This window comes from Lepidochelys kempii, chromosome 26, assembly GCF_965140285.1.
Source record: "Lepidochelys kempii isolate rLepKem1 chromosome 26, rLepKem1.hap1, whole genome shotgun sequence".
In the NCBI taxonomy this organism is placed as follows: Eukaryota; Metazoa; Chordata; order Testudines; family Cheloniidae; genus Lepidochelys; species Lepidochelys kempii.
Genome location: NC_136405.1, coordinates 5,514,137 through 5,542,018, shown reverse-complemented (window position 1 = coordinate 5,542,018; position 27,882 = coordinate 5,514,137). Strand labels below are relative to the sequence as shown.

Sequence of the window (27,882 nt, the reverse complement as noted above, 5' to 3'; positions counted from 1 at the left end):
CCCGACAGCTGGCAGCTCCTGGCTCCTGCACGCTACCATCCCAGGCCTAATTTAAACTGGTGCCCTGGAATGGCAGGACTCGGTCTCCAGCCCTCCCCGATGCCGTGAGGCCACCCAGACCAAATCCATCCATTCCTCCCAAGGATAATGAGTGGGGGCAGCTATTGCCAGCATCCTGTGCGGCTGGGCAAGAGGTGAAGAGAGAGCACCAGGCCCAGAGCTCATCAGCAGTGGGATGGGGGCAGGTATGAGCTGGAATCCTTTAGCTGGTGTAAACCCGTGCATCTCCGTTAGTGCTCGGGTGCTGCACTGATTCACACCAGCTGTGGGGTCTGGCCCATGGGGCGTGTGACACAGCGCCCCCATCAGGCCGACAGGCCCAGCTAAGATGAGCAAGAGTTTGATGCTGATGACTCTGAATGGCATCTCTGGGTTGAGTGACCAGACCAGACCAGACCAGACCAGACACACATCTCCCCTGCACCTGTCCCTTGTGCCGTATGCTTCTCTTACCTGGGCTCCCCTTCTCACTGCTGGTTGGGCTGAACTCCGCTGACTGCAGCTGCAAAAGGAAATCAGACAGCATCAGCTACCAGGGTAGCAGTGCCTCTGAGAGGGGCAGGGTGCTTGGATAGAAACTGCCTCCTGGACTGACGCAAGAAGCAGCTGGAAGCTGGTGAGAAGGGCCAGGCTGACAGACCCAAGAACGAGGGGCCTCTACACCCACAGAGCAGCTGCATCCCAGGGGGCAACCCAGCAAGATTCCCCCTGCATTGCTCTCCGCCTTGCCCTCCACCTTGCTCAAGGGGAAGAGCGGAGTCTGAGTGGTTTTGGTGACAAGGAGATCTGTTCCACTGGGGCTGGACTGAGACCCAACAAACTCATTTCACACAAGACTCCGAACAGCCAGAAAGTGGTAATGACTCTCCATCGCTGCTGATGTGGGCCAGATTTGAACCAGTGGCCCAAAGGCATAAGGCCCTGGGTCCCCTCACCAGCAGGGCTGTGAGTCAGCTGCTCTCACTGGCTGATTGCCTTTGTCTCTCAATTCCCGGCAAGCTCTCTTCCTGACTGTCCCAGCCTGTGACATTACCCCCAGGGATACACAGCCCAGCCATGGCTAGACTCGGGCACCGTAGGCTGGATCCCAGGTGGAGTGGTTCTGTTTGGCACCATTTGGATCTGAACATCATCTGAACGGATAAGAACAATATGTGGAAAATACCACACTCTCAAGGACACAGCAGGCAAGGGGAGGGTGAAGCGGGGAACTGCAGTCGCCCAGTGCCTTACCCTGCTGAGGGTACTTCTCCCATAGGCCGGAAGGGTGGAGGATCTGGAATTCCCCAGGTGCAGAGCTGAAAAAGAGCAAGAGCCAGTATCATCTCTGGGCTGATTGTTCCTGCAGCAATCCTAGTACAAAGCAGTGCAGGGGATGGTCCGGGGGGAGCGCCCCGTGACTCCTGCCCTGCCCTCTCCTAGCAGAGGGTGCTGCATGGAGCAGACCAGGAGAACTGGCTGTGGGGTGAGTTCTGGGCTACTCCAGTCCCAGACACTAACAATCAATATTTAAATAAAACCAACACCTGGAACGATACCAAAACAATGTCACTTGTCAGGGTATCGACTTAAAATGGATGCTGCTCCCGTGGATGGCAGGAAACGACTGGGGAGGGGATCTCAGCATCAGAGAGGGGGAAGAGGAGAGGAGGGCATGTCTGGGACACTGCCTGGCCCCACGCACAGGTGTGGAAGGGCGTTCGGTCTGGAAGCGAGCGGGTTTTCCTCCGGATGGGGAGAGATTTCTCCATCTCCTCCTTCAGGATCAGCTTCCCGAGATTTGAGGTGACCTGAGGAGAAGGAGCAGTCAGGGTCAGGTAGGACTCAATGCCGGGACGCAGCCCCCTCCAGCCCCAGCATACTCCAAGGAGCAGCCCCACCTCAAATCCCAGCATTCTCCAAGCTGGAGCCCCCTCTAGTCCCAGCACAGTCCAGGACTCAGCCCTCCTGGAGCCCCAGCACCTCCAAGGTCATCCTACCTTACTCAGCTCCTCTTTCTGCAGTTCACGCAGGTTAGTCATTTCCTCCGTGAGATCCTCCTCTTCTTCCATGCCTTTCTTGGAGGCCTTCCGCTGTCTCCACTCCTTCTCTGGGGACCCAAAGAGGGCATCAGGGTGCGGGGCAAGAGCAAGACTCTGAATCAAGGGGGCAGGGAGATAGAGGGAGGCTGGATCCTTTCCCCACTGGGGAAATTTAGGGAGGCAGAATGCATCACCCCAACACCTGGGCTAGCAAAAATTGCCAGGGAATCTTTCATGACCACAAGAGGTCAGGGCCCTGGCTGTATGTCCCATCTGCCCAGCCCCCTCAGTCACCATAATGGGGCCTCGATGCTGATTCAGATCAACGCTTCAGCTTTCCTTGGTGGTCTGCCATCTCAGTACTGACCCCGCTCAGCTTGGGGGGGGGGTCTGATAAGAGTCTCCCACCTGTAGGTAAAACACCCTGCCATCACCTACCTACGACGGCCAGGGAGGGAGGGCAGGGCCAATAATCCGTCTCGATCTTGGCTGGCTGGTTGGGATCCGGGGCCTGGGCTGCAGGGAACTTGGAGCACTCAATTATCTGGTCTTCTATCATGTGCTTGCTCTGTGGGGCTCCCGTCGAGGGCTCTGAAATAGACAGAGGGACAGAAAATTGAGGCCTGGCTTCCCCGTCGCCTTGCGCCCCCTCCCCCAAATGTCCCAACCCAGCACCCAAAGGCCGGGGTGAGGAAGCAGCCGCGCTCACCTCTCTGCCTGTAGATCGGCGGCTTCTTGTATATGTTCAGCTCCATGGTGTTGGTCTCTAGAGGAGGGGAGGGGAAGAGGAGGGTGAGAAATGCCACTGACGGAGCGGGCAACCCAGTGAGCCAACCCCACTGGCACCACTGGCACCGATGGGCAGCCACAGCTGAGCTTCCTTCTCACTCCTAGAGGAGGTAGGGCCCCACTGGTGGGGGAGGCTTTGCCCTCCTGCTGTCCCTGCTCTCTGGGTATGCGGAACAGCGCTCACCCTGCTCCATGCTGGTGGGATCTGGGAGGAAGGACAAGTGGGTCCCAGTCCCCGAGCTGGGTTCAGGTGCTGGCTCCGGGCTCACCTGACTCAGGCTGGTGGAGGGGGAAAGGCACCCGATTAGGAGCAGGGAGGATGGGGTTGCAGGGTCTGGTCTTGGGTCTCTGGTTAGGATTTCAGTATAGTGTGTGGCCCTGAAGTTGGGGTCCTGCTGCCCTCGCACCCATGCAGGGAGCCCTGGCGAGCCCCAGGGAGGGTGTGGGCCGTACCAGGTCGGTGGAAGTGGTGCACTCCACTCCGGGCTGTGCTGCTGGTCCGGCGACTAGGTGCCTGGGAGGCACTTCCTAGGGACTTGTTTTCCATCCAGTCCCGGATGACCTGTGAACAGAGCCCGTGTCAGAGCAGCTGCTGCCCCGGGACAGACCAGCGCCCCATGCAGCCTGTCTCTGACAGTGGCCCATGCTGCCTGCTCAGACAGAGACGTAACTGCCAAGCCCAGACTGCACCTAATATTTCAGTCCCACCCCTTGGGAGGGAAATCTCTCCCGGATCTCTCAGGAAAGACTGACAGTGCTTGGAATGGTGAGACATGGCAAAGCTGGCCTCAAGGCATACTGGAAGTCCAGCTGTCCATCTCCCTCATCTTTCACAGGGCTCGTTAGTTTAATCCAGCCTCTAAAACTCTCCTGTTTAATCAGGGTCCAAGTGCAACCTAAGCCCCTGGATTCTGACTCCACTGAGCTTCTGGACTAGCTGATCTCACCTCAGCCAGTAGTGCGGATGCTCAAGACAGAGCCACGGCGTGTGGACAGTGGAGGAGCCATTTGATGAGCCAGTGGGGAAGTAGCCTTTGGAAAAGATGGATCCACTCATCCATTGATCTGTCAGCCAGGCAGCGTCAGGGACCAATCCTGACACCTGTCCCAGTAACGCCTTGCCCTGGTAGAGCCTCTGCAGGGGGATGTCTACACCAGCCACTAAGCCCTTGTTTGAGCCCAAGCCCCCTTCCATCCGCACACAAATCTGTCTGCATTCCTAGGACCCTACTGCGGGGTGGGTCAGAGCCCGAGTCCCAGTCCACGCCCTGTCACTGAGCAGTGCGGACGCAGCGCAAGCAGCAGACCTGAGTCAGAAGGTCTTCGCAGTGTAGGTCAAGTTAGCATGGCTGGGGTTGGAAACAGCAAGTCCACAAACCCGGGTCACATAGTGTAGACCCTCCCAGAGGCTCCCTCCCCCCCGCAGTCTCCCTAGTGATCATGATAGGAGCGAGAGCACAGTGATTAGAATACAAGGCGCATCATGGGGGAGGCTGGTTGGACCTCAGGCTCTGTGGGTTTCTGTTGCCTGTGAGCAAGCGACGCCTGCAGACAACTAAGCAGGAGGCAAGGTGTGGGAGTACTCACTTCTGGAGAAGGAGGAGGAGAGATGGATTTGGGGGACAGGGACCGCTGTGGGAGGAAGCAGAGAGAGACAGATGCCATTTACTTGACCCATCCTGCAACCACTGGGATACGCAGTAAAGATTTCTGGTACATTCCTGTCCGGCAGCCCAGCAAGGTGAAAGCATCTCCCCTTAGCCAGATGGGAGCTGCCCACAGAGCTTACATTGGTTCAGCCATTGATGGGGGTTTGGCAGAGAGGGGACAAACACAGAGCGACCAGGCCCCAACCGAGACACCCTCACCTCTCGGCTCCTCGGCAGCTCCACGTGCTCCATGAGGGAGTAGGTGAAATGGGGCTCATAGATCATTAAGTCAGGGCGCTCGATGTCCAGGATCGCCTTGTCCTTGGGAATGGCCGCCAGGTCCTTGTAGCCCAGAACCTCATTGTCCATTCTGGCCTGTGAAGGAGGAAAAGCTCCTTCTCAACCAGAAAAGCCTCAAGCAGGTGTCTGAGCTTCTCCCAGTGCAGGGCAGGGTCCACGATGCTTTCCTGCCTGGAGCTGAGGTCTCACAGCCCATCTGGGAATTGGGAAGGGATTGTTCTCCTCATTTTAGAGATGGAGAAACACAGGCACAGAAAAGGGGAAGGGAATTGCCCAAGGTCACACAGCAGGTCAGAGCCTGGATTAGAATCCAGGACACCTGACTCCCATTCTCTTACTCTAAGCACTAGACCAGACTCTCTCCCAGAGTGAGGAAGAGAACCCAGGAGTTCTGCGTTCCCTTGCTCTAAACACTAACCCGTACACCTCTCCCAGAGCCGGGAACAGGACCCACGAGTCCTGACTCCCATGACCTTGCTCTGATCACTATATTACGCTGCCCACATGGAGTTTGGGTGCTTTAGAGACCCCCCCCCCCAAAAGGGAGATGTGACATGAACAGCACTCACCACAATACTGGAGGGTGATCCTGGGACGCTGGACCCGCGGGAGGAACAGACACTCCCAGGGGACGTCAAAGATTGCTGGAAAGGAGGGAGAGACCTCTGTGAGTTTCTTTCTCCGCTGCTGGCTTCATCAATTCAGCCAATAGGGCAAGGCAAGAGAAAACCCAGGTAAGCTCCCACTGAGAGGCACACAGAGAGGCAGCAATGCCAAGGGTAGCAGTCATTGTCTGCTGAGCTTCACTCCCTTCCAGGTGGGAATTACAGTCCCAAACCCAACAGCCCCACCCTGCCTAGCTGGATATTATATGGATGTGCCATTTGGATATGTCAATTTAGCACCATTTGGCTAGATATGGCTTTGGAGGGGGAAGGCCATGGTGCAGAGAATAGTGTGTGTGCGTGCATGTGCGAGTGTGCTTGTGTACCTGTGTATGTGTGTGTTTGTGCGTGTGTGTGTGTTCCCACCACTGCACCTGTAGGAAGGGCTGGAGATCAGTGGAATTGACTCCCAGAGAGGAGGGCCTTGATTCTCAGCGCAAGACCTAGGCAATCCAGAAGGACATCAGCCCTCTGATATCCCCGTTCCTTGGCACTTTCTTGCCTACATATGCTCTCAGGTTTGACTGACGAGGTGGTGGTGGGGGGCTGTGAACCTCTGGAACTCACTGCCACCAGATACTATCAAGGCCAAGAGCACACAGCATTCAAAAAGGCTCGGAGTTCTATATGAGTCACAAGAACACCCACAGAACAGGAGAAAATAGAGGGGATACAACCTCCCTCCTGCTTGAGGGCACAAACCAACCTCTAATTGTTGAGGGTCAGGGAGAATCTTCCCTTGTAGGGAGATTATTCCATAATTGCCCCCTGGGGTTTCTTTCCCCTTCCTCTGAAGCAGCTGGTCAAAGCCAGGATACTGGGCTAAATGGAGCACAGGTCTGATCCAGTCTGGCAGTCCCTGCGTTTCTAAGACTCATGGCGTGTGTGGGGAAGGCTGGGACTCAGGGAACAATTAATCTTTAATGTGGAGAATAGCTATGAACTGCAGCTCCTCCCAAAACACAAATCACGTTCAACTAGAAATTAAAACTCAGCTGGTCCAGGTCAGGAGTTGCCACGCAAGTTGAGGGAAATCTGCAGCTCCTGCCCCATAGAGCACAGCTAGGTCTCCAACTCCCGCAGCCCAAAGCAGGTCACGTTGTTGGGGCAGGCAGCAGTGGTGTGCACAGGTGGGCACTGCCAGCAGCTTCAGCAGACGTGTCCATGAGAGCTGCAGTAAGCACTAGGTGGTGCTGTCTGCCCAAAATCCAGTTAGCAAGGGGCGGAGCCCCTAGGGCCGATGGAGTGAAGACTAGACCCTGCTCCTTTGCTCTCCGGTAACAGCAACTGCATGCCCCAGCTCCTCAGAAGCATCTAGTGATTGCAATTAACAGCATGCAATTGTGTGGCCCTTGCAATGCTGAGTGCAGAAGGGCCCAGCACAGCCTTTGCCAGCTCACCCCTTGTCCTGCTCAGAAACTGACATCTACCCATCACCTGGCGTGGCACCGGGCAGGGAATGCTCCCAGGTTCTCTCCTGCCACTGCACCCCCTCAGAGCAGGTATAGTGCTGGCTCCTGTGCCCTCTGCCAATGCACCTGGGCAGTCCCCGCAGCAGCAGGAGGGGCCCTTGATCTCTCTGCAGAGATTGCCAACTATGGGGCCTGCTGGTGCCAGCGGCTCTGTGCTGTGGACACCTGTCTGCTAGCGAGCACACTGAGACCCACCAGTTAGTGTCACGAGGCCCCCAAACAGAGTGGGGCTGGGCTTGAAGTGGCCCCCTGGAGGAGAAAGCCTCCTGCATTCCTATATGGGGCCATCCAGCATGCCAACCCCCCTACGCCTTGACCAGGGTGTCCGGGGTGGTTGCAAAGAGGAGGCCTGAAGAGTCTGACCCAGTTCATTTACCTTCTGTAACCTTTCCATTCCGTCGCCTGCGGGAAGGGCCGGGTCATGCACAGAGTCCTGCAAGGGGGTGAAGGAGGAAGGTTCGTTCACAGCAATCAGCTTGGGCAAAGGCATCCTGTTGCTACGGTCTCCACCCTTGTTCAGGGTCCCAAAGGGTGAGCTGCCTGACCCCCTGGGTCCTGGCAACAGCTCGAGGGGGGGAGAGGTACCCAGCCTGCTGCCCCTGTGCCCAGTTGTGGTGCAAAGCTGATGCCAGGACTTGGCCTGGCGCATCTGCTTGGGTGAGGCTGCTGCTTAGACCTTTGCTCCTGTCTCAAGTGGGGACAGGAGTCTGCAATGATCCCCGAGGGCGGGTCCATCCGGCACACTGCCATAGTGGGTCAGGGGATGGAGGAATAAAGGAGGGAGAGCCCGGACTGTGTGTACATGGGGAGGAATCAAGGCTCGGAGAGGTTCAGATCAAAGCCATCAGGGAGTGAGAAGGGGCCTCTGCATGCAGCCACTGAGCAATGTCTGGTTCTTGGATCCGCAGCCGCCCCGGTTTCCCTGGGCTTTTCATCTCGCCCCGTTACCGGGCCAAGCCAGCCGCCTGCAGGCATCTGATGCTAATGCAAAGTGAGGTGCACACAGCCGGGCTCTGAAATATTCATCATCAGGCTCAACAGGAGGCTGCACAGTGGAGGGGGCAAAGCTGGGAAGGGGAATGGGGTGGGGGGATGAGGCTTGCGGTTCTGATGTGGGTCCCACTATCTCCTCAGCCTGAGGGCTTGGGCGAGCTGGATACATAACTCTGGGTTTGGCCCATCTCTCCTGAGGGGCGGGGAGATGCTGATGAGGGGTTTATGTACCAGTGATTCTGTGTTTCCACATCCCTTTGGGTTCCTAGGCTGGGCTGCGGGTCAGATGCTCCCTCTGCAATGGGGGATAGAGATGGGGAGAGGTGAGATCCTTCCACGCACCAGACACGGCGCGCTGATCCCCTCTTCACACCCACCCACACACCACCTCTCCCACGGTCCGGTCTCTGCAGCCAGGGCAGCTTGGATGCAGACACCTGGGGAGGTGTCCATGAACCACATGTCAGATGAGGGGAAACTGAAACTTCTGCCATCCTCAGACCCCTGCATCCCCCACCAGCTGAGCAGCACTCTCCCTGCATGGGGTTCCCTTGGGAGCTAGTGTAGCTCCTTAAATGGCCAGAGCAGGCTCTATTAAGCTGGGACAAGCTTTCCTTTCCCTAAAGCAGTGCAGTGCTCCCCACCCAGAGAGCAAGAGACCTGAACTGGTGAGCTAGCCAGTCTCCTGTGTGGCCCAGGGCGGGAACCCCTTCCTGCAGGAATTTTGCCGAAGTCTCCCACATGGCATGGCGGAGTGGCACACTGTTCCCAGATGTATACATTTCCATTTTTGAAATGCATATTGTTTGTTTGCACCCAGCTTACCAAGCGATCTAGATTGCCCTGTATCAGTGACCCGTCCTCTTCGTTATTTACCACTCCCCCAGTCTTTGTGTCATATGCAAACTTTATCAGGGATGATTTTATGTTTTCTTCTAGGCCATGGATACAGATGTTAAATAGTGTAGGGCCAAGAACAGATCGATCTCTGCAGGACCCCACTGGAAACAGACCTGCTCAATAATGAGTCCCCATTTACAGTTACAGTTTATTAGTTGTCAGTTAGCCCCGGTTTTGAGCTAACACGCACAGCCTGTCCAGAGCCAAGGGTATGGGGAGACGGCATGGCTTGAAGCACGCATAGCCTGCTCAGAGCCCAGGACACCGAGAGATGGCTCTACCGCTTCAGGGCATGGGCAGGGAGGACCTGGCAGTGCCGGTGAGCCTGCAGTGATCTCAGCCAGTTGGGCTCCCAGCCAGGCAGGACCCTCCACTGCTGAGTCTTTCCATGCACTGAGCGGTGGGATCATTGCACTTGTTTTGAGCCATTGTTCTTGGGACAATGGGAAGTGACAGAGAGTGCATTTGGATGCCTCCCAAGCTCTCAGCAATGACACAGACGTGCTCGCTCTCCGTATCCGGCCCTGCCCAGCTCCCCCCACCTCCGACTATAAAGTCCGGTCAACAAGGGCTTTCCAGGAAGTCCCTGGGGCACCGGACAGACAGCGGAGCAGCTCAGCCCATTCCGCAGCCATGGGGCAGCCTGTGCCTCTGGAAGGTGGGGCCTTTCGGGGCAGTGCTTCATTTGTGCCAGAGCTTGCCAGGGCTGAGCCCCGGCACCTCTGGGCCTGGCAGTTCATCGCTCCGGCACCTCTGGGCTTGCTACGTCAGTTATGAAAGTAAAAGAATTGCTTGAGCCCTGGCACCTCTCTCATTACAAATTAATCACTACTGCAGGGGGTACATGTGGGGACGGATCGCTGACCCCACCCCTGCAAAAGGGGGCTCCTTCCTACTCCCCTTCCTTTGGGAAATCCTCTCTGCTCTCTGTGAGTCTGTCCCTTTGCTCTCTGGACAAGCCCCCATCACTCTGTGCACCTGGATGAGGGAGATGGAGTGAGGCAGGTGTTAGGCTCTACTGTGCCCCCCTGGGGCCTACTGATGTCTCCAGTCCCCAGTCTTTGGCAGTGCCCCCTAACATGACCGCTTGGTGGGGCTCTGATACCCCCAGACTCTGGATTCTTCCCCAGTTACAGCATCACCCCCGTCAGGGGTTACTGCCAACCCCTCAATACCCCAAGGTTAATAGCCAGGCAGAGATGGGCAAAACCAGGGCTGTTCTGGAGGGTGCAAAGCCTCATCAATCAGGTTTGGATCTTGCACCACCAGGGGTGAAGTTCTGACATGGGTCCCATTTTACCTGAGCCGTGGAGTTTGGGAGTGGGTCAGACTACCGGCTCCGGTTCTGATCCATCTCTGAGTGCTGGTGCACCCTCCCCTTCATCTGGGCACCTCTCACACGGGGAGGCAGTACCCAACAGAGCTATGCAGCAGCCCCGCTCCCAGCCAGAACCTTATCAGCTCCACAACTGGCGTCTCCTCTGCGGCCCCCACTCTCCCCGAGCTGCTCTCTGTCCTGAGAGCTGAAACCCAAGCCTTGCCCTCCAGACGCACTTGCCAGCTGGAGACATCTCTGATCAATACCCCCGCCCCCCAACCCACTGCCTGGAAAACGCATCCTTGCAGTCGTGGCCTGTCTCACTGGGCCAGGCTAGCAGGGACCAGAGTAATCCAACTCCGGAGCCGTCTCTAGTCTCCCTGTGTTGCAGGCTGTGGTGGGGGGCAATTTGCCCAGTTATTACACACACCTCCATCTCCCCCATTCCTCGCCTCCCAGGCTGCAAGAGGTTGCCAGTCTGTCAGTGCCCACAGCAGGGAAGAGGGGGCATGTGCCACCTCAAAGGGAGAGACTCGATATGCTCCAGCTTTCCTGGGTTCCATCTGCTTCGGCCTTCAGAGCAGCCGCCAACTGCTGAGGCTCCGGGAGGGAGGGCTCCGCGGGCCCTGCTTGGGACCAAAGTGGGGAGCCTTTATCCAGCACTGTCCTCCTCCAAACTCTGGGAACTAGCATCCAAACCAAGCTCAATTCTACGGCTCTCAGAGGACACATGAAAACACGCCTGTGGCCTAAGCACAGGGGCCAGGATCCCCAGGGGGCCTTTGACACAGGCTTGTGGGGTGACCCGGAGCAGGTCAACCTTTTCGGCAGTAGCTCCTCATGCTGATTGTCTTGATTTTTGGATGGGCAGAAGCTGCTTGGTGAAACCCCGAGGCACCCAAAATCAGTGGCCTCTTTCCTTCCATGCCTCAATTTCCCCATTTGCAAAAGGGCGACTTCCCCATCTGTAAAAGGACCTAGTGCAGGGGCTTGTGAGGGTTCATTCTGGTTATACGGCGCTCTGGACGCCTGGGCCCAGATTATCCAAAGAAGCGCGGGGCCCGATGCGGAGCGGTCGTGAGAATGAAGCGCTTTCCATGCTCTGAGCCAATCAGCACAAGCCCAGGCCTCGCCTCAGTCTCCCTGACAACAGTCGGGGGACCTTTGCCTTTCCATCATATAACAGGCACGGCGCAGACCCAGACATGCCAAGACCCCTCAGGGGCCAGTTCCCCTCCCGGCCCTGGCTCGGGCCGGGCTGGCGTTTGTCTGGCAGTCTGTAAGGGACTCCCCCAGCAATGCCACCTGAAGCATGCAGCCCAGGAGGCCAGGTTCACCTGCCATCCCCAGCCGCTGATGCTGTAGGTAAGTCCTGCCCTCCAGTCGGAGGGAGGGGGGGACACAATGGGTTTATTGTTCAGAGGCCTCGGCCTCCCTCAGCCCAGCGGAGTCGAACAGGCTCCACTCCGTCTGGCTTTTCCTCAGCAGGAGTTTGTCTCCCCTTCGTGGGACTGCAGCACGCCCCCCGCCCCGCCCTGCCTTGGGCAGGTGGTCCTGTGCCAGGGCCCAGCTCCGAGGCTTGTTATCGCAGGCGCTTGTTGACCGGGCGCTGACAGTCAGAGCAGAGTTAATTACGCCTTTTGTCCCAGCCAGCACGCTGGGTGAGAAGGCCCCGGTGGGGAGCAAGGGCAGCAGCCTGGCTGCACTTAGCACACGGCCCTGGAGTGCTAATAGGCAGCCGTGCAGTTCTGGGAAGGAAAAGAACCCAGCACAGAAGGGGCTGGGGCCGTCAGAGGGAGGGAATGGGAAGGGGAGGGATTGTATTCCCCTCTTTTCCTTTTTTTACCAGTTTCTTGCTTTTCTCTGAAATTCTCCTTTAGGGCGGGAGTGGGGAGAGAGCAAAAAATCCTCATACTCCGAATGGGGAGGGTCTACACTGTCTTGCACTGAGTCAATCTCTTAAGTTTCCATAGCAACTTTCACCCTGATGGGACTCTGAGATGTGGTCACCTCTGGGCTGGGCTGGAGGGGTGACATGCAGCTCATTGCACAGCAGTGCTATCTAGGACCAAGGTGCATTGTACCCCTGTATAATGAGAATTTTGCACACCTGCACCGGAGGCCATTGTTCCAGGAGAGGCTCACATGCAATACGTTCTTGGAACTCAGTGTTTTTTTACCATGGAATATTGAAAAGCTGAAGTGGCCCTGCTGGGCTTTTAGCCTTTGATTCTGAGGAGCTCTGGAGTTTCAAACCTGAGGCTTATAACACTCAGCCATTGCCTCCCGAAATGGAAGAGGGGAGGGACCAAGGTCCCCCAAAGGTTGAGCATCCGCCGGTCCCAAGATATGCCACCCTGATCTGTCTTCCAGGAGACACAGTCACCATCAGGGCTCATCAGTCTCATTGGGAATCTCTCCACCTCTGGGCCAGAAACGCACTCCAAATAACCCTTTGGTTTGGTGCTGTGTTGCCAGAATCCAGGCTAGCAGAGGCAGAAATGCAGCTCTGGCTCTCCTCTGGCCAGGCAGCCACACCCAGAACCCATTCCAGGTGGGCACAAAAATCCAGCCCCACTTCTTCTCCCCTTCTCCAGAGGCTGCACCCAGACCCTCTCTGTGTCTGGGATTCTCCATCTATAAAACAGGGATGGATGTTTCCCAGGGATGGGGCTGTGAGCCTTAATTCATGAGTGCCTGTGAAGTGCATCGAAATCCTCAATGGACGGCGCCAGGAAGGGCAAAGGACTATTTCGTCTGCCTGTCAAAGCCTCTTTCTCTCTGTGCCGCAGCACGGCACAGCAGGGTGCATGGGGGACGCTAGCTAGATAAGGATGTATTGTAGGGACCAGGCCCGCTGAGTAGCTGACTAGCACAGGATACATGAGCTCAGACTTTCCACAGGCACCGTTGCAGGCAAAGCCAGGGGTGGAGTCCCTGACTTCCTGGGAATGGCTTCAGCAGAGGCCCCGCTCCTCCCGACACTGGGATTTGCTGTTAGCAGATAAGGAGAGCCCTTGGAAATCCCAGGCCACCCGCTGTAAAGGGGATTTGGGCTCCGGTGGAAGCTGACGCCTGTCGCACGGGGATACACTGTGCACTGGAATCTCAGGAACCACAAATGTCCTGGACGCAGCCTTATTGTGTGTAAATCTCATGGATTTCCCAGTCCGTTGTACCGCCCCTCTGGATGAGTCCAAGTTCTCCTGGTGCCTGGCAGCAAATAGTATATTTGGAAATGCACAGAACGGGAGTAGGTGACGTAAGCACATTTCACACTCTGTTTAGCTAAACCAAACCCAACCTAACTATCAGCTAGTTCCTACGTAGCATATGAAGCAGATGCACATCAAGCCACATTCACTGGGGATGATCCACGTGAAGCCACCTCCCATGTATTAAATGGGAATGATCTCCATGCGAAGCCACCTCCCATGTACCCACTGGGGACAATCCATACGAAGCAACTCCCCATATGTTCAACGAGAAGAATCCACTTGAAGCCAAGTCCCACATATTCACTAAGGATAATCCACATGAAGCCACATCTCGTGTTTTTACTGGGGATGACCCACAGGAAACCATGTCCTGCGTATCCACTGGGGATGATCCACATAAAGCCACATCCCCCATGTATTCAATAAGAACAAACCATGTGACGCCATGTCCCATGTAGCCACTTGGGACAATCCACATGAGACCATGTCCTGCGTATCCACTTGGGACAATCCACATAAAGCCACATCCTGCGTATTCAATGGTAAAGATCTACAATACATGAAGCCAATCCCAGGTATTCACTGGGGAGAAACTCTGTGAAGCCACATCCCACATATCAACTGGAGAAGTTCCACATTAAGCCATGTCCCACACACACAGTGGGGTGATCCGTGCAAGTCAGTGGTACGTCACACGCTTCAATATAACACCATATCTAATTCCATGTGAGGTGCAGAATGCTCCACCCAGTGGTCCTCCATGGATGTTCCAAGTGAGTGCAGGGCACTGCCTTCGAGGTAACATGTCCCAGGTGGTCCATGTCTGGCACAAAAATTGGGGATGAACCACTACCCCAGTGTGTGATGACAGGTATTCTTATGGGCCAGGGAGAGTAGCAGGAAGGAAATCAGAATGAGGAAGGGAGGCCAGGAAAGGAGGAGCAAATCTTGGGTAGTTATATGGAGCCCAGGGGAGCATCAGCAAACTGGAGCATCGGAAGAGGCTGCATGCAGGCTGGGATCACCTCACCCCCACTCACTGCTTGGCCAGGCAACTATCCGTACTGGGTCACGGGAGTCACATCTGGCTGAGCTGGAACATTTTGACAAAGCCGACAAAAGCAGCTGCTTGGCCCTCACCGCCAGGCAGACCCGTGGGTATTTGTAGATGATAATCACATTATCCAAAATAATCACCGAGAACATTGCTCTCCATCCCTGGCTGCCCCCCATGTACCTGCAGCTGCCAGCTCCCATCGGACCCGTTCTCCATGCCCTGGCCCAGGGGTTCACTCCCTCCCTGGGGCCCTTATCTAGGTCCTGCCTGGAAGCAGCCAAAAGCCATTTCCCATCGAGGGAACGGTGAGCTCCTTCGGAGACATGGCAGCTACTTAGGAACATTTTCAGACTCTCCCTTGCGCAATAACAGCGTCTGGGCCGCACACCTTTCAAACCACCCAGTTGCTGGCCTGCCAGCCACAGATCAATACAAGGCACGACTGGGCTCTGCATGCACCCTGAGTCATCCGCCAATTCACTGTGCCCATGCCCTGAATGGACATGTAATATATATATGGCAAGACAGATGAGGAGAAGAAGAACAGGACTCCAGACGTACAGACCGGCAGATGGATCAAGGAAGGGACAAGCAGCTAGATTAGAGACAGACGAAAAGCGAGAATGAGCCAAAGGGATACCTGGAGAGAAGGATGTGCATGGTGACGATTAGACAGACAGGAGAGTCTGACACATGGTAGATGAAGAGAAGGAGGCAGGCAGACAGAAATGAGAGGCCCAGAGGAGGAGGCAGGCAGAGCTGTAACTGTCCTGAGAATCTGTCCCTTTCACCTACTGCCTTCAGCTCCCGTGGCCTAGACCCCACCCTTTCAGGGCACTTCACCAGAACATACTTATCTGGAGCAGACAGCAGTGCCAACGCCCAAATCAGCAGCCTTTCTCTCCTTAGCAACCACCAATCTCCCTGGGCCAGTGATTCCAGCCGCTCGGGCTCTCCTTGGCAGGCAGTCTGAGTGCACACGTGCTGGCTGCTTGCGGGTGCCATCAGAGATAAGGCTGGATCCTACCCATGTTTGGGATTCTCACACAGGCCAGCTGTGAGCCACCAGGGGCTGGGATCCAGGTCTCTCTGCACTAGGGAGCAAACTGATTCCATCCATCCCCCAGCACCACAGGGACTGGGCACTGAGACTGGTTGCCGAAAAGGAACAGCCGAAAGCCAAGCAAAGCTGGGTGGAGCAGCACGGGGCTGTGGGCGTTGGGACTGGCCCATGCTCTGCACCGAGTTATGGCGCCGATGGGTTTGACCAAGTGCCAGCCAAATCCGCGGGAGGTGGGAAAGCTAAGGCAATGCCCAGTTCTCTCCAGAGCCCAGGCCTGCGCTGTCCTGCCAGGCTTGCTTCTGTCCCCGAGGCTGTTCAGCATCTGCGTGAAGAGGGTGAGCCAGTGCGGGCTGCAGTGCGGCTCCTTACCTCCAAGGTATACAGCCCTGTCACCCAGCTCTCCCAGCAGTGGGCTGAGATCAGCACCGGGCAGGACCCAGAGCGCTTGGCTAACGCTGAGCCCAGCAGGCAAGCCGGAAGAGATGTTGGTGGGAAGGGGGAAGCACCTGGAAGAACATGCCTTCTCCTCAAGCATCCCCCATTACTGAGCCTTCATCTCTCAGGCTCAGCCAATCTGCAGCCTTGGGACCCCTTTGGGCTCCTTGGTGCTGTTGGTGCCCATTATCCTCCGCAGCTGGCCAGTGGCTTGTGCCCTATCCTCTGAGACACAGATGAGATGACTGGTGACCTCCAGGGTTTATTCTATGTAAGGATGAAGCCACATGCTCTGAGAAAACTACAGCAGCCTGTCTGCTTAGCCACATGGCCCAGGAGCTCCAGGAGTTGCACCGGCTCCCTAACAAAACACAGAGCGCAGTCCAAGAGCTCTCTCCTGACATTCAAAGCCTGCCACTGGCTACCTAAGAGATGCCTCTTCCCCCATGACCACAGCCTCCCACGAAGAGTAACACCCAGCTCTTTTCAGCAGATCTCCAAGCACTTCTCGCTCTGAAAGGCGTTTACCTTCACACACCCCTGGGAGGTAGAGTAGCACTTATATCCCCATTGTACAGGTGGGGAACTGAGGCACAGAAAGACTAAGCAATTTGTCCAAATCTGTGGCAGACCAGGGGATTAAACCTATGTCCCACCCAAGTCCTAGACAAGTGACCAAACCACTGGAACATCCTTTCACAGCAGCCCCAGTCCACTGGAACTGTGAGACTGTCAACCAGTGTGGGAGACTCATGTAAGGAAACAGAAACTTGACAGGTGCTAGATCTAGACTATGGAACTCACTGCCACAAGATACCTTACCATGCTCAGAAATAAATGCAAAACTCTGCTAGCCTGCTTTTACTCAGATTGTGTGCTCTTTGGGGGCAGGGACCATCTTTTTTCTCTATGTTTGTGCAGCACCTAGCACAATTGGGATCCTGGATACAAATAATAATAATAATCAATCATCTCAGCGTCTCATCATAATTAATAATAGTAATAATAATCAAATAACAACAATCCCTTAACTTTAGTTTTCCTTCAATAAGCTCTTCTCAGTCATGCAGTCAAACCAGAATGCAAAAGATGATAGAGAGCTAGATCACTGCATTTGGCCACTTTAACCTACTGACCCCTAGAAAGGTTTTTGGGTGGTTGTGGAAAGTGCCCCAGATTCCCAGGTCCTATAGCAGAGCAGGGTGGTGCCCAGGCAGGGGCTGGCAAGTAGGATATCCCATGCTCTCCCCAGCCTGTGGGACAGACACAGAAGAGGGTTAGAGAACAGAGCGGCGTTGAGCATTGCCAGCATAGTAACCTTTCAGAGCACAATGTTGGGGCGGGGGGGAGTTGGGGACAGGAGGTTCTCAGTGCACAAAGCTGGGCTGACATGGGTGATTTAGGAGGCCGGCTCCCCCCACTCCAGGAAATCCGGGGTTTGACTTTTCACAACAGCCAAGCATGTTAGTTTGCAGCAGCCTGTGGGCAAGGGGCCAGGGCAGGAGCAGCTCCTCCGGAGAGCTACTGCCTGAGAGAGATGGGGGAGGGTATAATGCATGGCTCATGCACTCCTCTTCCTTCCTTCTCCCACTCTCTCCTTCTCGCTCTCTTCTCCTCCTTCTCATTCCCCCCCCCATTTCCTCTCCCTCCCTCCCAGCATTTCATCCCCGCTTTCTCCCTCACCCTTCCTCAGCATGACTCTTCCTCTATTTCTTTCTCTCCATCTCTCATTGTTTCTCTCCCCTGGCATTTCCCCCTCCCTCGCTCCGCGGCGTCATGTGAGGGTTGCTATGGAAAAGACTCACAGCCATAAATAAGCGAGGGATATGCTAGGTCACAAGTTCCTGAAACAGACGGGGAGTTGGGCCCGCGAGCCAAGCACGCACGTGGCCGTGTGGGGAAGGGCGCTGGGGAAACACACCCAGCCCGGCTGGACACCTCTTCGCACTGCTCCAGGACAGCGGAGAGAAGGATGGGCAGGGCACCGGTGCCCCACCCAGCCCAGGGGAACATCCTGGACAGTGCCTTGAGACCTGCAGTTCTGCACCCCCTGCCTCCTCACTGATAGCCACCCCCTCCCACTAAAACACCAACAATGCCCCTCCCCAACAACCCTCACCCCATCCCAGTGCCCCCGCCTGCTGTACAGGGATGCTGGGGGCCAGCCCTGTCGACCCGAGGGGCAATTGCTCCCTTCTCCATCCTGCTCTTTTCCTAGGACAGAGAAGAGACAAGGGCTTCCAAATAAAGATTCTGCTGTCTCAGCGTCTAGGCTGACCTGCCCTCCAGTCGCTATCCTTCAGCAGGAGCTCCAGCCACAGCCCAGCCTCGCTGCCTCCTCCGCCCCGCCCCAGGGGCATTTAGAGCCAATATCCTGGAGAGCAGGAGGGAAATCTGATAATATCCACTGTGAGCCAGCATCTGCTAGCTGGCGTCTACAGAGGCTTCCACCCAAGGAGCTCAAAGCCCTGCACATGTCAGTGAATTAAGCCCCGTGTTCCTGCAGGAAACAGTAAAGGTGGGAAACTGAGGCACAGAGTGAGGAAATGACTTGCCTTAGGTCACTCAGTGAGCCAGGGGCAGAGCACCCAAGGGTCCAATTATCCCATCAACCATGTGCATGCAACTCCTGCATGCAACTCCTGTTGAAGCATGATCAGAACCCAGGAGTCCTGACACACATTGAAATCCAGGCCTCTCCTTTGCCCAACAGGCCACACTCCCACCCAGTCCCCATCCTCTCTCAGACAGGTACCTGGCTATTCAATAAATACATAGGAGTGCTCCACACAATGTGTCATCTCCACCCCATATGTTCATCCTAACTTAACTATCTACCAAGGCACTTGCATGGCCCTCATCCAAGTACCTTCCCTCCCAGTACCTGGGACCCCACAAACACTAACAGGGTTATCCTCACGACCTGCCTATGAAGTAGGACAGTGCCACTATCCTGATTTTACAGATGGGAAACTGAGGCCCACAGCAATTAACTGACTTGCCCCAGATCACACAGGGAGTCTGTAACAGAACCAGGACCTGAACCCAGGTCTCCTGAACCTCAGTCTAGTATCTTAATCACAAAGCATCCTGTTTCCTCCTGGCAAGAGAAGAACCTGGGCCAGATTTCTGTGCCCATCTAGAACAGGCTCTGGGTGTGGTCCCATAGAGGAAGAGAACTGAAAGTGGACACTAGCAGGGGTAAAGGAACTCAAATTTTTTCCTTCTCTTTGCAGTAGCCAGTCCCCACTCCATTCTCAGGCTAGGGGCCTCTCTCCTCTCTCCTGGTGCGTTACTATCCTGGAGCGAGTTTGCACATGCTGTTCACGTCTTCCATGACAAAAAAGGGATCCTTAATTCACCTGGACGGCTGCAGGTGCCACAGAGGAAGCTGTAGCAGAGACAGGGCACAGGAATTTTTCCCACCTTGTCTTCAGCTGAGCCAGTCTACACGACAGCTCCCACCGGTCCCGCTGAACTCTGGCTCCCAGCTATTCGCTAGGCTTCCTGCTGAAAGGCTGTTCTATGTGCAGGGACCCGCCCAGCCCCCAACCAACACTCGCCAAGTCCATTAGAGACGCAGCCCCAGCAATGAAATCTTAATGCCATGAGCGAGCAGCGATAATGGCACATCAATTACCATCCAGGAGGCCGTCGGCTCTCACTTGCAGCAGCGATAGCGGATGCACACAGGCTCTCTGCCTCGACAGCCATTTGCACAGCACCATCCATTACACCAGGCAGCCAGCTTCCTCTCGGAGTGGTCAGCCCGGCCTAATTAGGCCCATTAGAATGAAAGACGTGGCTGTCAGAACATAGCTCCCCCAGCTCCAGGCAGCATGAGCCCATGTCCTCCTCGGTTCCTGTGTCTTTGGTTTCTGCACCTGTCCCCCCATGGCCATGCATCCCGGGCAAGCAACTAGCCCCTGGAGAGAAAGAGCAGCTACAGACACGGGATAGTTAAGCAAAGAGCAGCCTGAGACCCCGGAGCAGCAAGGAACGTCTGCATCAGGCCCCTGGCTGCTGTCTGTTGGGTGAGGTTGGGCAAAGCCACATGGGAAGTCTCTGTCGAGCTGCCATTCCATTCCCAGAACTGGGTGCCCCCTGCAGGGACTTGGCATGGGGTCACCACAGAATGGCCCCAGTGCCCAGGCAGTGGTTTGGATGCCCTGTGTAATGGTTTGGGCTTGGTCTCCCTGTTCAGAGGCAGCTTGAGTGGCTGGGCCACATGTATGACTTGCGTGACCTAGGGTCTGGCTTAGGTGCCCCCATTCCTGACAGTGATTTGGATGCCCTGTGGGACTGTATGGACTTGCAGGTGTCCCATTAAGCAGATCCTGGGATCTAGATGGATGCCTGGTGCAACTGCTTTGCTAGAAGAGCAGCGAGGTGGCAGTAGTGCCAGGGAAGACGTGGAAACAAGATCCACAACTCTTGGCCGGATTTATCGGCATCTGTCTCCTGCTTTGTCCAGCTTCTCTTCCCTGGTCCCTCCCGAATGTGTTGGAATAATGCCTTGGGGGAGGCTGGCAATGCTAACCCGGTGCTATTGACAATCTATTCCTTCCACACTGTTTAGCATCACCCGGCAGAGGTGCCAGCTGGAGAAAGGATGACTCATTCACATTAAAATATGGGCTGCACAGGCAGAAAACTTGGCAGCTGGTGGGATATTTTTTCCCCGAGCAGAGTGGGTCAGAGGTGAGGCCTCTCGCTCACTGTGGGGCGAGCAGTGTGATGGGGCAGGGGAGAGCAGAGGCAGACAGCTCCCTTCAAGCTCACTCAGGAAAGCAGGCTGCAAAACACATGAGCAACAGGGAGTGTTTCTAGGCAAGTGCGGTGTGGGCCTCACAGGGTCCCTGCCCCCAGTCATCAAACAGGCTCTGGCCCGCAGCCTCCCAGGCAGAGGGAGTGGCTCCAGTCAGCATGCCCACACCCCACAGGCTTCTTGGTACTAAATGAAGTTTGTGTCAATTGCTACTCCCAGGTCAGGCTCTGCAGGATAAGAGCCTGTGCGTATTGCTCACTTTGGCTGCCTCCTTGTCTCTTCAGAGAGGAGGAGAAGATAGAGACGGCATGGGAGGGAGTGAAGGCTAGGATGCATTGTGCTTTCTCAGCAGGTGATGCTTGCATAACTGAGATCATGGTGGCACTATCCCATGATCAGCCACCAGGCTAGAAGGGTGAGACCTGGGCTCTATTCCCAGCTCCCCCACTCACCTGGGGCAAATCAGTCCCCCCTCTCTGTGCCTCAGTTTCTCCAGCTGTAAAATGGGGAGCGTGATACAGCCCTTTCTTTGCACTGCACTGTGTTATCTGACCTCCCTTGGCAATGCACTCTGAGATCTACAGCTGAGCGGAGCTGAGCAGGAGGATGGGAGGGGCCATTTTCACCATCCCAGTTCAGGAGACCTGAGACTCGGGTAGATATTTGTGACACTGCTATAAATCCCCTGGTTCCTGAGCTCTAGCAGGAGCTAGCGGCCATTGCTCCTCAAGCCCAGGAAGTGCTGTACTAGTTTGCAGTGGCGATGGGTGGTTCTTGCCCAGAAGAACCAGGGCCAGGTTTCTCAGGCAGAGCAGGAGGGGGATCTTTGCATTTAAATAGTGCCTTTCCCCCCAGGATCTCAAAGTGCTGTGGCGTGCAATGAGCACCGCTGTTGCATCTGAGGCTCCCTCCGTGGAGAGATGAGCTCCCACAGATCCAGTGCTGTCATTCTCACCGGGGACGGGAAACAGAGCGTGTCAGCTGGGCGCAGTGGGCCAAGTTCTGCTCCACTCCTCTGTGACCCTGCTGACGCCAACGCCATCGCTCTGCTGTGCCTGAGTGCGCAGCTCGCCAGTGGCCCCACGGCCTTGCAAAGGGAGACGATGCCCTTTTAGCAGCCCCTGGGTACTGGAGAGACTGTGGTTGTGATGCAGCGGGGCGAGGAAAAGGCTCATGTGACCTGTAATCTGGGCTAAGAATGGGATTAGCCAGCTCATCCTGTATGCGAGGGGCGTGGGAGACCTCCCATGACAGCATCTCTTAGGGGCAGAAGGAAACAGACTAAGGGATGATGTAAAGGGAATGGGAGGGGACTTGATCACGGCAGCACCCAGAGAGGCGTAGACACGGATGTGGGGCGAATGCACCAGCGTGCATGTGTCCAGAACGGCCATGACTGCAGCCTGGCAGGGAGCAGCCAAACCCCAGCAGCCTCAGACTCCAGGACCCCCTTCACTTCCTGACAGCCTGTTCCCTGTGTCATTGCCATCCCTGCGGGCAACTCCCTCCCTGGGCAATCCTGCAGGGAGCCTTCAGATCCTACGGGATCCGATCCCCCATGGGGGACCCTGACAGCCTATAAGGATGGTACACTCTGCACATGTCCTCACTGGGGCCCTGCCCCATTCCCAGCTACACTCAGGGGACATCTCCAATCCAATTCCCAGCTCAGGAAAAGTGATCCCAATCCCACTACACCTCCTGCCCTGTTTTCTGCCAGCATCCCAGAGACCTGAGGGCACTGCAGGTATCCTCATCCCCAGCTCAGCCAGGGATAACTGGGCCATGATGCCTTGGCCGTCTGCCTGCACACACCTCCTGGAGAGGCAGCCCCTTTGCAGGCTGCCGACTCAAAGAAGCTTAGAGCTCTCTCCACATCCCGAGCCATAGCAACGGCCCCGCCGGCTGCTGTGGAGACGCAAAGCCAAGGCTGGAAACAGGCAGCCGCGCTAAAGACACTCATCTCACTGGGCACACTGTGGACGTGGCTGGGTGGAAGAAGACAGGCCAGCTGTTCTTTGAGGGGCTTCAAAGCAAACCTGGCTCCCTCTGCCCCTAACTTCACACCCTCTTGGCAAAGCTGCCCTATCAGCTGAACCCGACCTGCCTTGGATTCAGGAAGTGCTTGGCTCCTTACCACATGGCACCCTCAGGAGTCACCCTGGGGCTGTGGAAAACGGGGCGGGGAATCATTCTTCAGGAGGGCGAGTTTCCTTGGCAGGCCCCTTCCTGCTCTGAGCAAAGAAGCAAGCTACAAAGGAGAGCTCTGTCCCCTTGATCCTGTCTTATCCTTACAAAGCGTTTATACAGAGCAGGAAACACACAGGGGTAGCCAAGATCAGGTCTATGTCATCCTGGCTGGGCACTCTCCGCACAGCACGAAGCTGGAGGGGTCTCTCTGGGATATCATGGTGAACACTAAATAGAATGATAGAATCATAAGACTGAAAGGGACCTCAAGAGGTCATCTAGTCCAGTCCCCCGCACTCATGGCAGGACTAAGTATTATCTAGACCATCCCTGACAGGTGTTTGTCTAACCTGCTCTTAAAAATCCCCAATGATGGAGATTCCACAACCTCCCTAGGCAATTTATTCCAGTGCTTAACCCCCCTGACAGGAAGATTTTCCTAATGTCCAACCTAAACCTCCCTTGCTGCAATTTAAGCCCATTGCTTCTTGTCCTATCCTCAGAGTTTAAGAAAAACAATTTTTCTCCCTCCTCCTTGTAACAACCTTTTACATATTTGAAAACTGTTATCATGTCCCCCTTCAGTCATCTCTTCTCCAGACTAAACAAATCCAATTTTTAAAATCTCATAGGTCATGTTTTCTAGATCTTTAATAATTTTTGTTGCTCTTCTCTGGACTTTCTCCACATCTTTCCTGAAGTGTGGTGCCCAGAACTGGACACACTACTTTTTGCAACAGTGTTACATTGTTGACTCATATTTAGCTTGTGATCCACTAGGACCCACAGATCCCTTTCTGCAGTACTTCTTCTTAGGAAGTCATAGATAGACACACACACTGCCCTGCCTTCCCTGCATATGATGGCAGGATCAAACACCGCTCCCCTCTCCCTTTAGCTGGATACAGCTGCCCCCGCCCTCCCCGGGCCAGACAGGGTTAGTGGAGTTCAACACCCACCACAGCAAAGCACAGTTGAGCCTTGGCTCTCTCATTGGCCGGTGGCTGTTTCTGAGCTCAGCTGATCCTGCCCAAACCCAGCGGGACGGTTTGATTTCTGCCCTGGCTGAGTGGGGTAGGAGGGTGTGGTGTTTGACACCCACCAATGGCCTAACAAGGCAGGCGTTCCCCTTAGAGACAAGTCAGAGCAAACCATGTGCAAGTTCCTTCGCCAGGAGGGAGTCATGGAGTGCCCTGCATTTCCCCAGGCCTCTCTCACTCTGATTGTCTCAGCTTGGCAGCCATAATCAGTTCCACCTTCTCAGCTTCTACTGCTCTGGTACAAATGGGTTCTCAAGCCAGCTCCGGGCATTAGCAGCATGTGCTTCACGACGAGGCCAGAGCTGGTCTCAGTAGCTGAGGATGTGGAAGGGGCACAGGGAGGCGGGCGGCAAAGAAACTGAGCCTTCCTACCAGCTGATGATGCCCAGTTCAACACACCCAGCTTGCGAGGAGCAACAGAAACAAACCATCCTCCCAGAGCCTGGACAGCAAGCGCCTCTGGAAACCTGCGCTACATATTGGCACACCCTGGGGGGATCACAGAGGGAAGGGCTCTTCCCTTTCTGTCCCAGCAACCCAGCTGGGTAGCAGTGCCAGGCCCAGCAGGAACATGGAGGACTCTGAAATCCCAGCCCAGACCTGGGTCAGAAGTTTGCTAAAGGCCTTGATCATGAGTGAAAACAAAGCTCTGGAGCCGAGAGACTTTGGAGTGTCCAGTCAAGATTGTGGCTCGAGCTCAGATCTCTCAACCAGGGGGACGTGCATTTCTCTCTGGTGCCCTAACGCGCCTGTCATGGGAGAATTGAAGAGCCATTCCGACAATGCTTGAAACCCTAAGGCAGGCGCATGAGTGGGCTGGTCCCATGGCTGCTCTATAGCTCTGTCCTTCGATCCTGACGAAAGTCACCCCATCTAGGCAGCGATCCCAGTTCCCTTTTCCCCACTGTGCAAGCGGGTAGTATCCCCACTCTTTTAGCATAGGAGGCGCTGGCATCTGCCTGTGTGTCCCGGCCCAGCTCCGGTGCCATCGGATAGGTGATGGGAGGGGCAGATGGGCCTATGAGACCTTGATCCCATCCCAAAATCTGCAACACCCACCATGTCCTTGTGTCCCCACAGTATATGGGCTGCAACCTCCCATGCCTCTCAGCCCTGCCCCAGAGGGATCCCTCTCTAGAATGAGAGGGGAGTTCAGTCTCAGTGGCCTATTAAGCTCAGGCTGTTTGCTCCCTCTGCCTACCCATAAGGGTGGAGGCAAATTAAGGCCAATCGCAGTGGGGATTTTTGGGATCTAGATGCTTGTCCTGCTAGAAACTGAACTAAGACCCTGTAACTCACTGCCCATGAGGTCTATCAGACGGGAATGGCTTCTGGTCACTGCTGATTTGGGCTGTTTTCAAACCGGTGCCCTTGGGAGCAAAAATCTACTTTTCTTCTGAGATGTTTTCCTCTTGACCCCATATGATAGATCCTCGACCTGCCCGTTGCCTATGTCCTCCTCTATAGCCATACCCGGCTTTCCACCTAACACGACACTACTCTGCTGGCCTTGCTCTTCCTCCTCTACCTCATTCACTCTCTGCACAGAGAAGTTCTCCCCGAGTTGCAAACAGTGCAAACCCTTGTCTCATTCCTGTTTTGGCCTGGGAATCAGCTGGCCCCAGGTGAGGCTTCTGAACTTCCTTATGATACAAGGGCCTCTGGGAGCAACCCCAGACGCCCAAAACTGCATTTCAATTTGCAACTGTAGGGAGCCAGTTGCTGTGAGGGAGTCTATGGCTGGGGGAAGGGGAGCTGTGCAGCTGTGGAAGCAGCCTGCCTGCCAGCCTTGTAGCTTTCCTGTTAGTCACAAAATTGTGTCTCTGTAGGAAATGGACATTAAAGGCCTGGACCTACTGCATTTCTGTGCCCACCTGGAATGGGCTCCGGATGCAGCCCTGAAAGGAGAAAAAGAACTGGACTGGATTTCTGAGCCCATGGGGAATGGGCTCAAGAGAGCTGGGGAACTCATTTGTCAAACACAGGTCCCCAGAACATCCAAATTCCTCACCTGGCAGGGGTGGTGAGTTATATGGGCCCGTGGTGCCCGTGCTCCAGGAATATTCAGGACCCAGGGGCCCGGCTCCACCAATTTGCGGGGCCGGGTCTCTCCCCTGGCCCTGCCTGCTGTCCCCACGCACCTCCCCTGGAGCATCTCCTGACCCCGCCTGCTGCCCCCAGGCGATTTAAAAGGAGCCCCGGCCGCCACTGCCACCACCGGCAATATAGTGGGGCTATGGCGCCTTCCTGCCCACCCTCGCTCCGCACTGCTCCCGGAAGCAGCCGATGCGTCCCTGTGGCCCGGGGGGGAATGTGTATGTCCACACACTGCCCCCACCCTGAGCACCAACTCCACAGCTCCCATTGGCTGGGGGCGGTGCCTGCGGACAGCAGCACATAGAGACCCCCCCTGACATCCCCCACCTAGGAGCTGCCTTAGGTTGCTTTTGGGAGCCGCCCGAGGTAAGAGCCGCACCCCTCACCCTCTCCCACACCCCAACTCCCTCACAGAGCCCGCTGCCCTCATCCCCTCCTGCACCCCAATCCTCTGCCCCAGCCCAGAGCCCACACCCCTCCCGCACCCAAACTCCCTCCCAGGGCCTTAGGCAGGTGTGGGTGGGGCAGGACTTGGACCCGTTCTGGGCACCACCGAAAATTATACAAACCTGCTGCCCCTGTCACCTGGATGCTTGGTTCGGAACCTCAGAGCACAAAAACTCATTATGTGCCCCAAGGTCTAACCGCAGGGCCGAAGCTGGGGTGCTAATGCCTTGTTTAGTTGCCTATGCAGGAACATTTAGCCCTGAGCATTAAAACGCTAAAACCAAAACATTTTAAGCAGCCTCTCAAACCAGTAATAGGCCAGCGCAGCCCAGCAAGACCCCCTTAGCAGAGCCCAGCCAGACGGCTCTTATTAATCTGTGCCTGGCTGGCACCAGCATCCTGGCCGATACTACCAACACCAGCTCCTGCCAACCAAGTGCCAGCTTAGACTCCCTTAGCTCCACACGAGCAGCACAATACCCCTGCTGCCCCACATCACCAGCAGCACCCTAGGGCCAGCACGTGCCCAGGCTGTCTGTGGGGCCTGCATTTCGGAAGCCACTTATGAAAAATACACATTTTGTCGTAGCCGGCAGTGATGCTTCTGGCAGTGGAGGGTGAGCATCCTCACTTAGCAAGGCTGTCCCCTTTCCAGGTGCCTGGGAGGAGGAAGAGGCCGGACAGACGGAAAGAAAGAGCAAAGCACCAACAGACAGGGAGGGAAGGGAGGGAGAAAGCAAAGCAAGAAGAGGATGAGGAAAGGAAGGCAGGAGGAGGTAGAGTTGATGCTATTAACAACATACCAGCTGAACTCTAGTCCCCGCCGGTTCTGCACACTCGCTTGCTGCAGGTTGGGTTAGTCCTGGGCACAGGCACCAGAGTGGAACAGCATCTGCCTGGAATGTGCCCTCCCACCCCTCATGCCTGCCGAGCCATGGCAGGGGTCAAGTACGAGCTCAATGAGATTGCACGGCAGCCCTCTTGACTCACCCAGCTGGGGCTATGGAAGCCTCTTCCAGGAATCTCGCATGGTTTCCCAGCCCGAAAAACAAGCCGAGAACGATAACAACAACAAGCCCCAGGAGCCCAGAGAACTGCTCCCCTGCCCTCTCTTGCTGCAAAACGCCTCTCCTTCCCCTCCTTCTGCCTCTTGCTTGGGAGTATCCCAGCGAGTCCTCAGCCGGCTGCCCTTGCTGGGTTCAGCTGCTGTGCTGTTGGCGTGTATCTGACAGCATGACAGTCCTGTGTGTGTGTGTGTATGTGTGTGTGTATCTCCCAGCCCCAGAGGCAGTGCCTGCAAAGGATCGAGTGGTGATAGCAATGTGGATTTACAGAGCCAGTCAGAGCGTGTGTGTGTGCAGCTCCCCACCTCTGCTGCTGGCTCAGTCCATTTCTGAACA

At 55.7% G+C, this 27,882-nt stretch overlaps 1 protein-coding gene across 11 annotated transcripts in view; it reads right to left on the bottom strand.

Annotated features, from left to right (window-relative positions):
• DMTN (dematin actin binding protein) overlaps window positions 1–27,565 on the bottom strand; it is a 33,935-nt gene extending 6,370 nt beyond the window's left edge. For 2 of the 11 annotated variants that reach the window (XR_013635071.1, XM_078850670.1), the window contains exons 1-13: window positions 17,624–17,994; window positions 8,181–8,244; window positions 7,333–7,389; window positions 5,389–5,506; window positions 4,739–4,894; window positions 4,458–4,502; window positions 3,324–3,432; window positions 2,791–2,847; window positions 2,520–2,672; window positions 2,040–2,149; window positions 1,745–1,850; window positions 1,294–1,358; window positions 514–562 (exon numbers count right to left, since the gene is read on the bottom strand). Coding sequence is in view for 10 of the 11 variants with exons in the window: in XM_078850670.1 (XP_078706796.1) it covers window positions 514–562; window positions 1,294–1,358; window positions 1,745–1,850; window positions 2,040–2,149; window positions 2,520–2,672; window positions 2,791–2,847; window positions 3,324–3,432; window positions 4,458–4,502; window positions 4,739–4,894; window positions 5,389–5,506; window positions 7,333–7,389; window positions 8,181–8,244; window positions 17,624–17,690 (1,156 nt within the window). In the remaining variant the exon portion in view is untranslated. Of the gene's footprint in view, window positions 1–513; window positions 563–1,293; window positions 1,359–1,744; window positions 1,851–2,039; window positions 2,150–2,519; window positions 2,673–2,790; window positions 2,848–3,323; window positions 3,433–4,457; window positions 4,503–4,738; window positions 4,895–5,388; window positions 5,507–7,332; window positions 7,390–8,180; window positions 8,245–10,597; window positions 11,747–17,623; window positions 17,995–27,285 lie in introns of those variants that run through there. The other 9 variants (XM_073324987.2, XM_073324991.2, XM_073324988.2 and 6 more) reach the window with 9 other exon arrangements.
• Window positions 27,566–27,882: the final 317 nt, after the last annotated feature.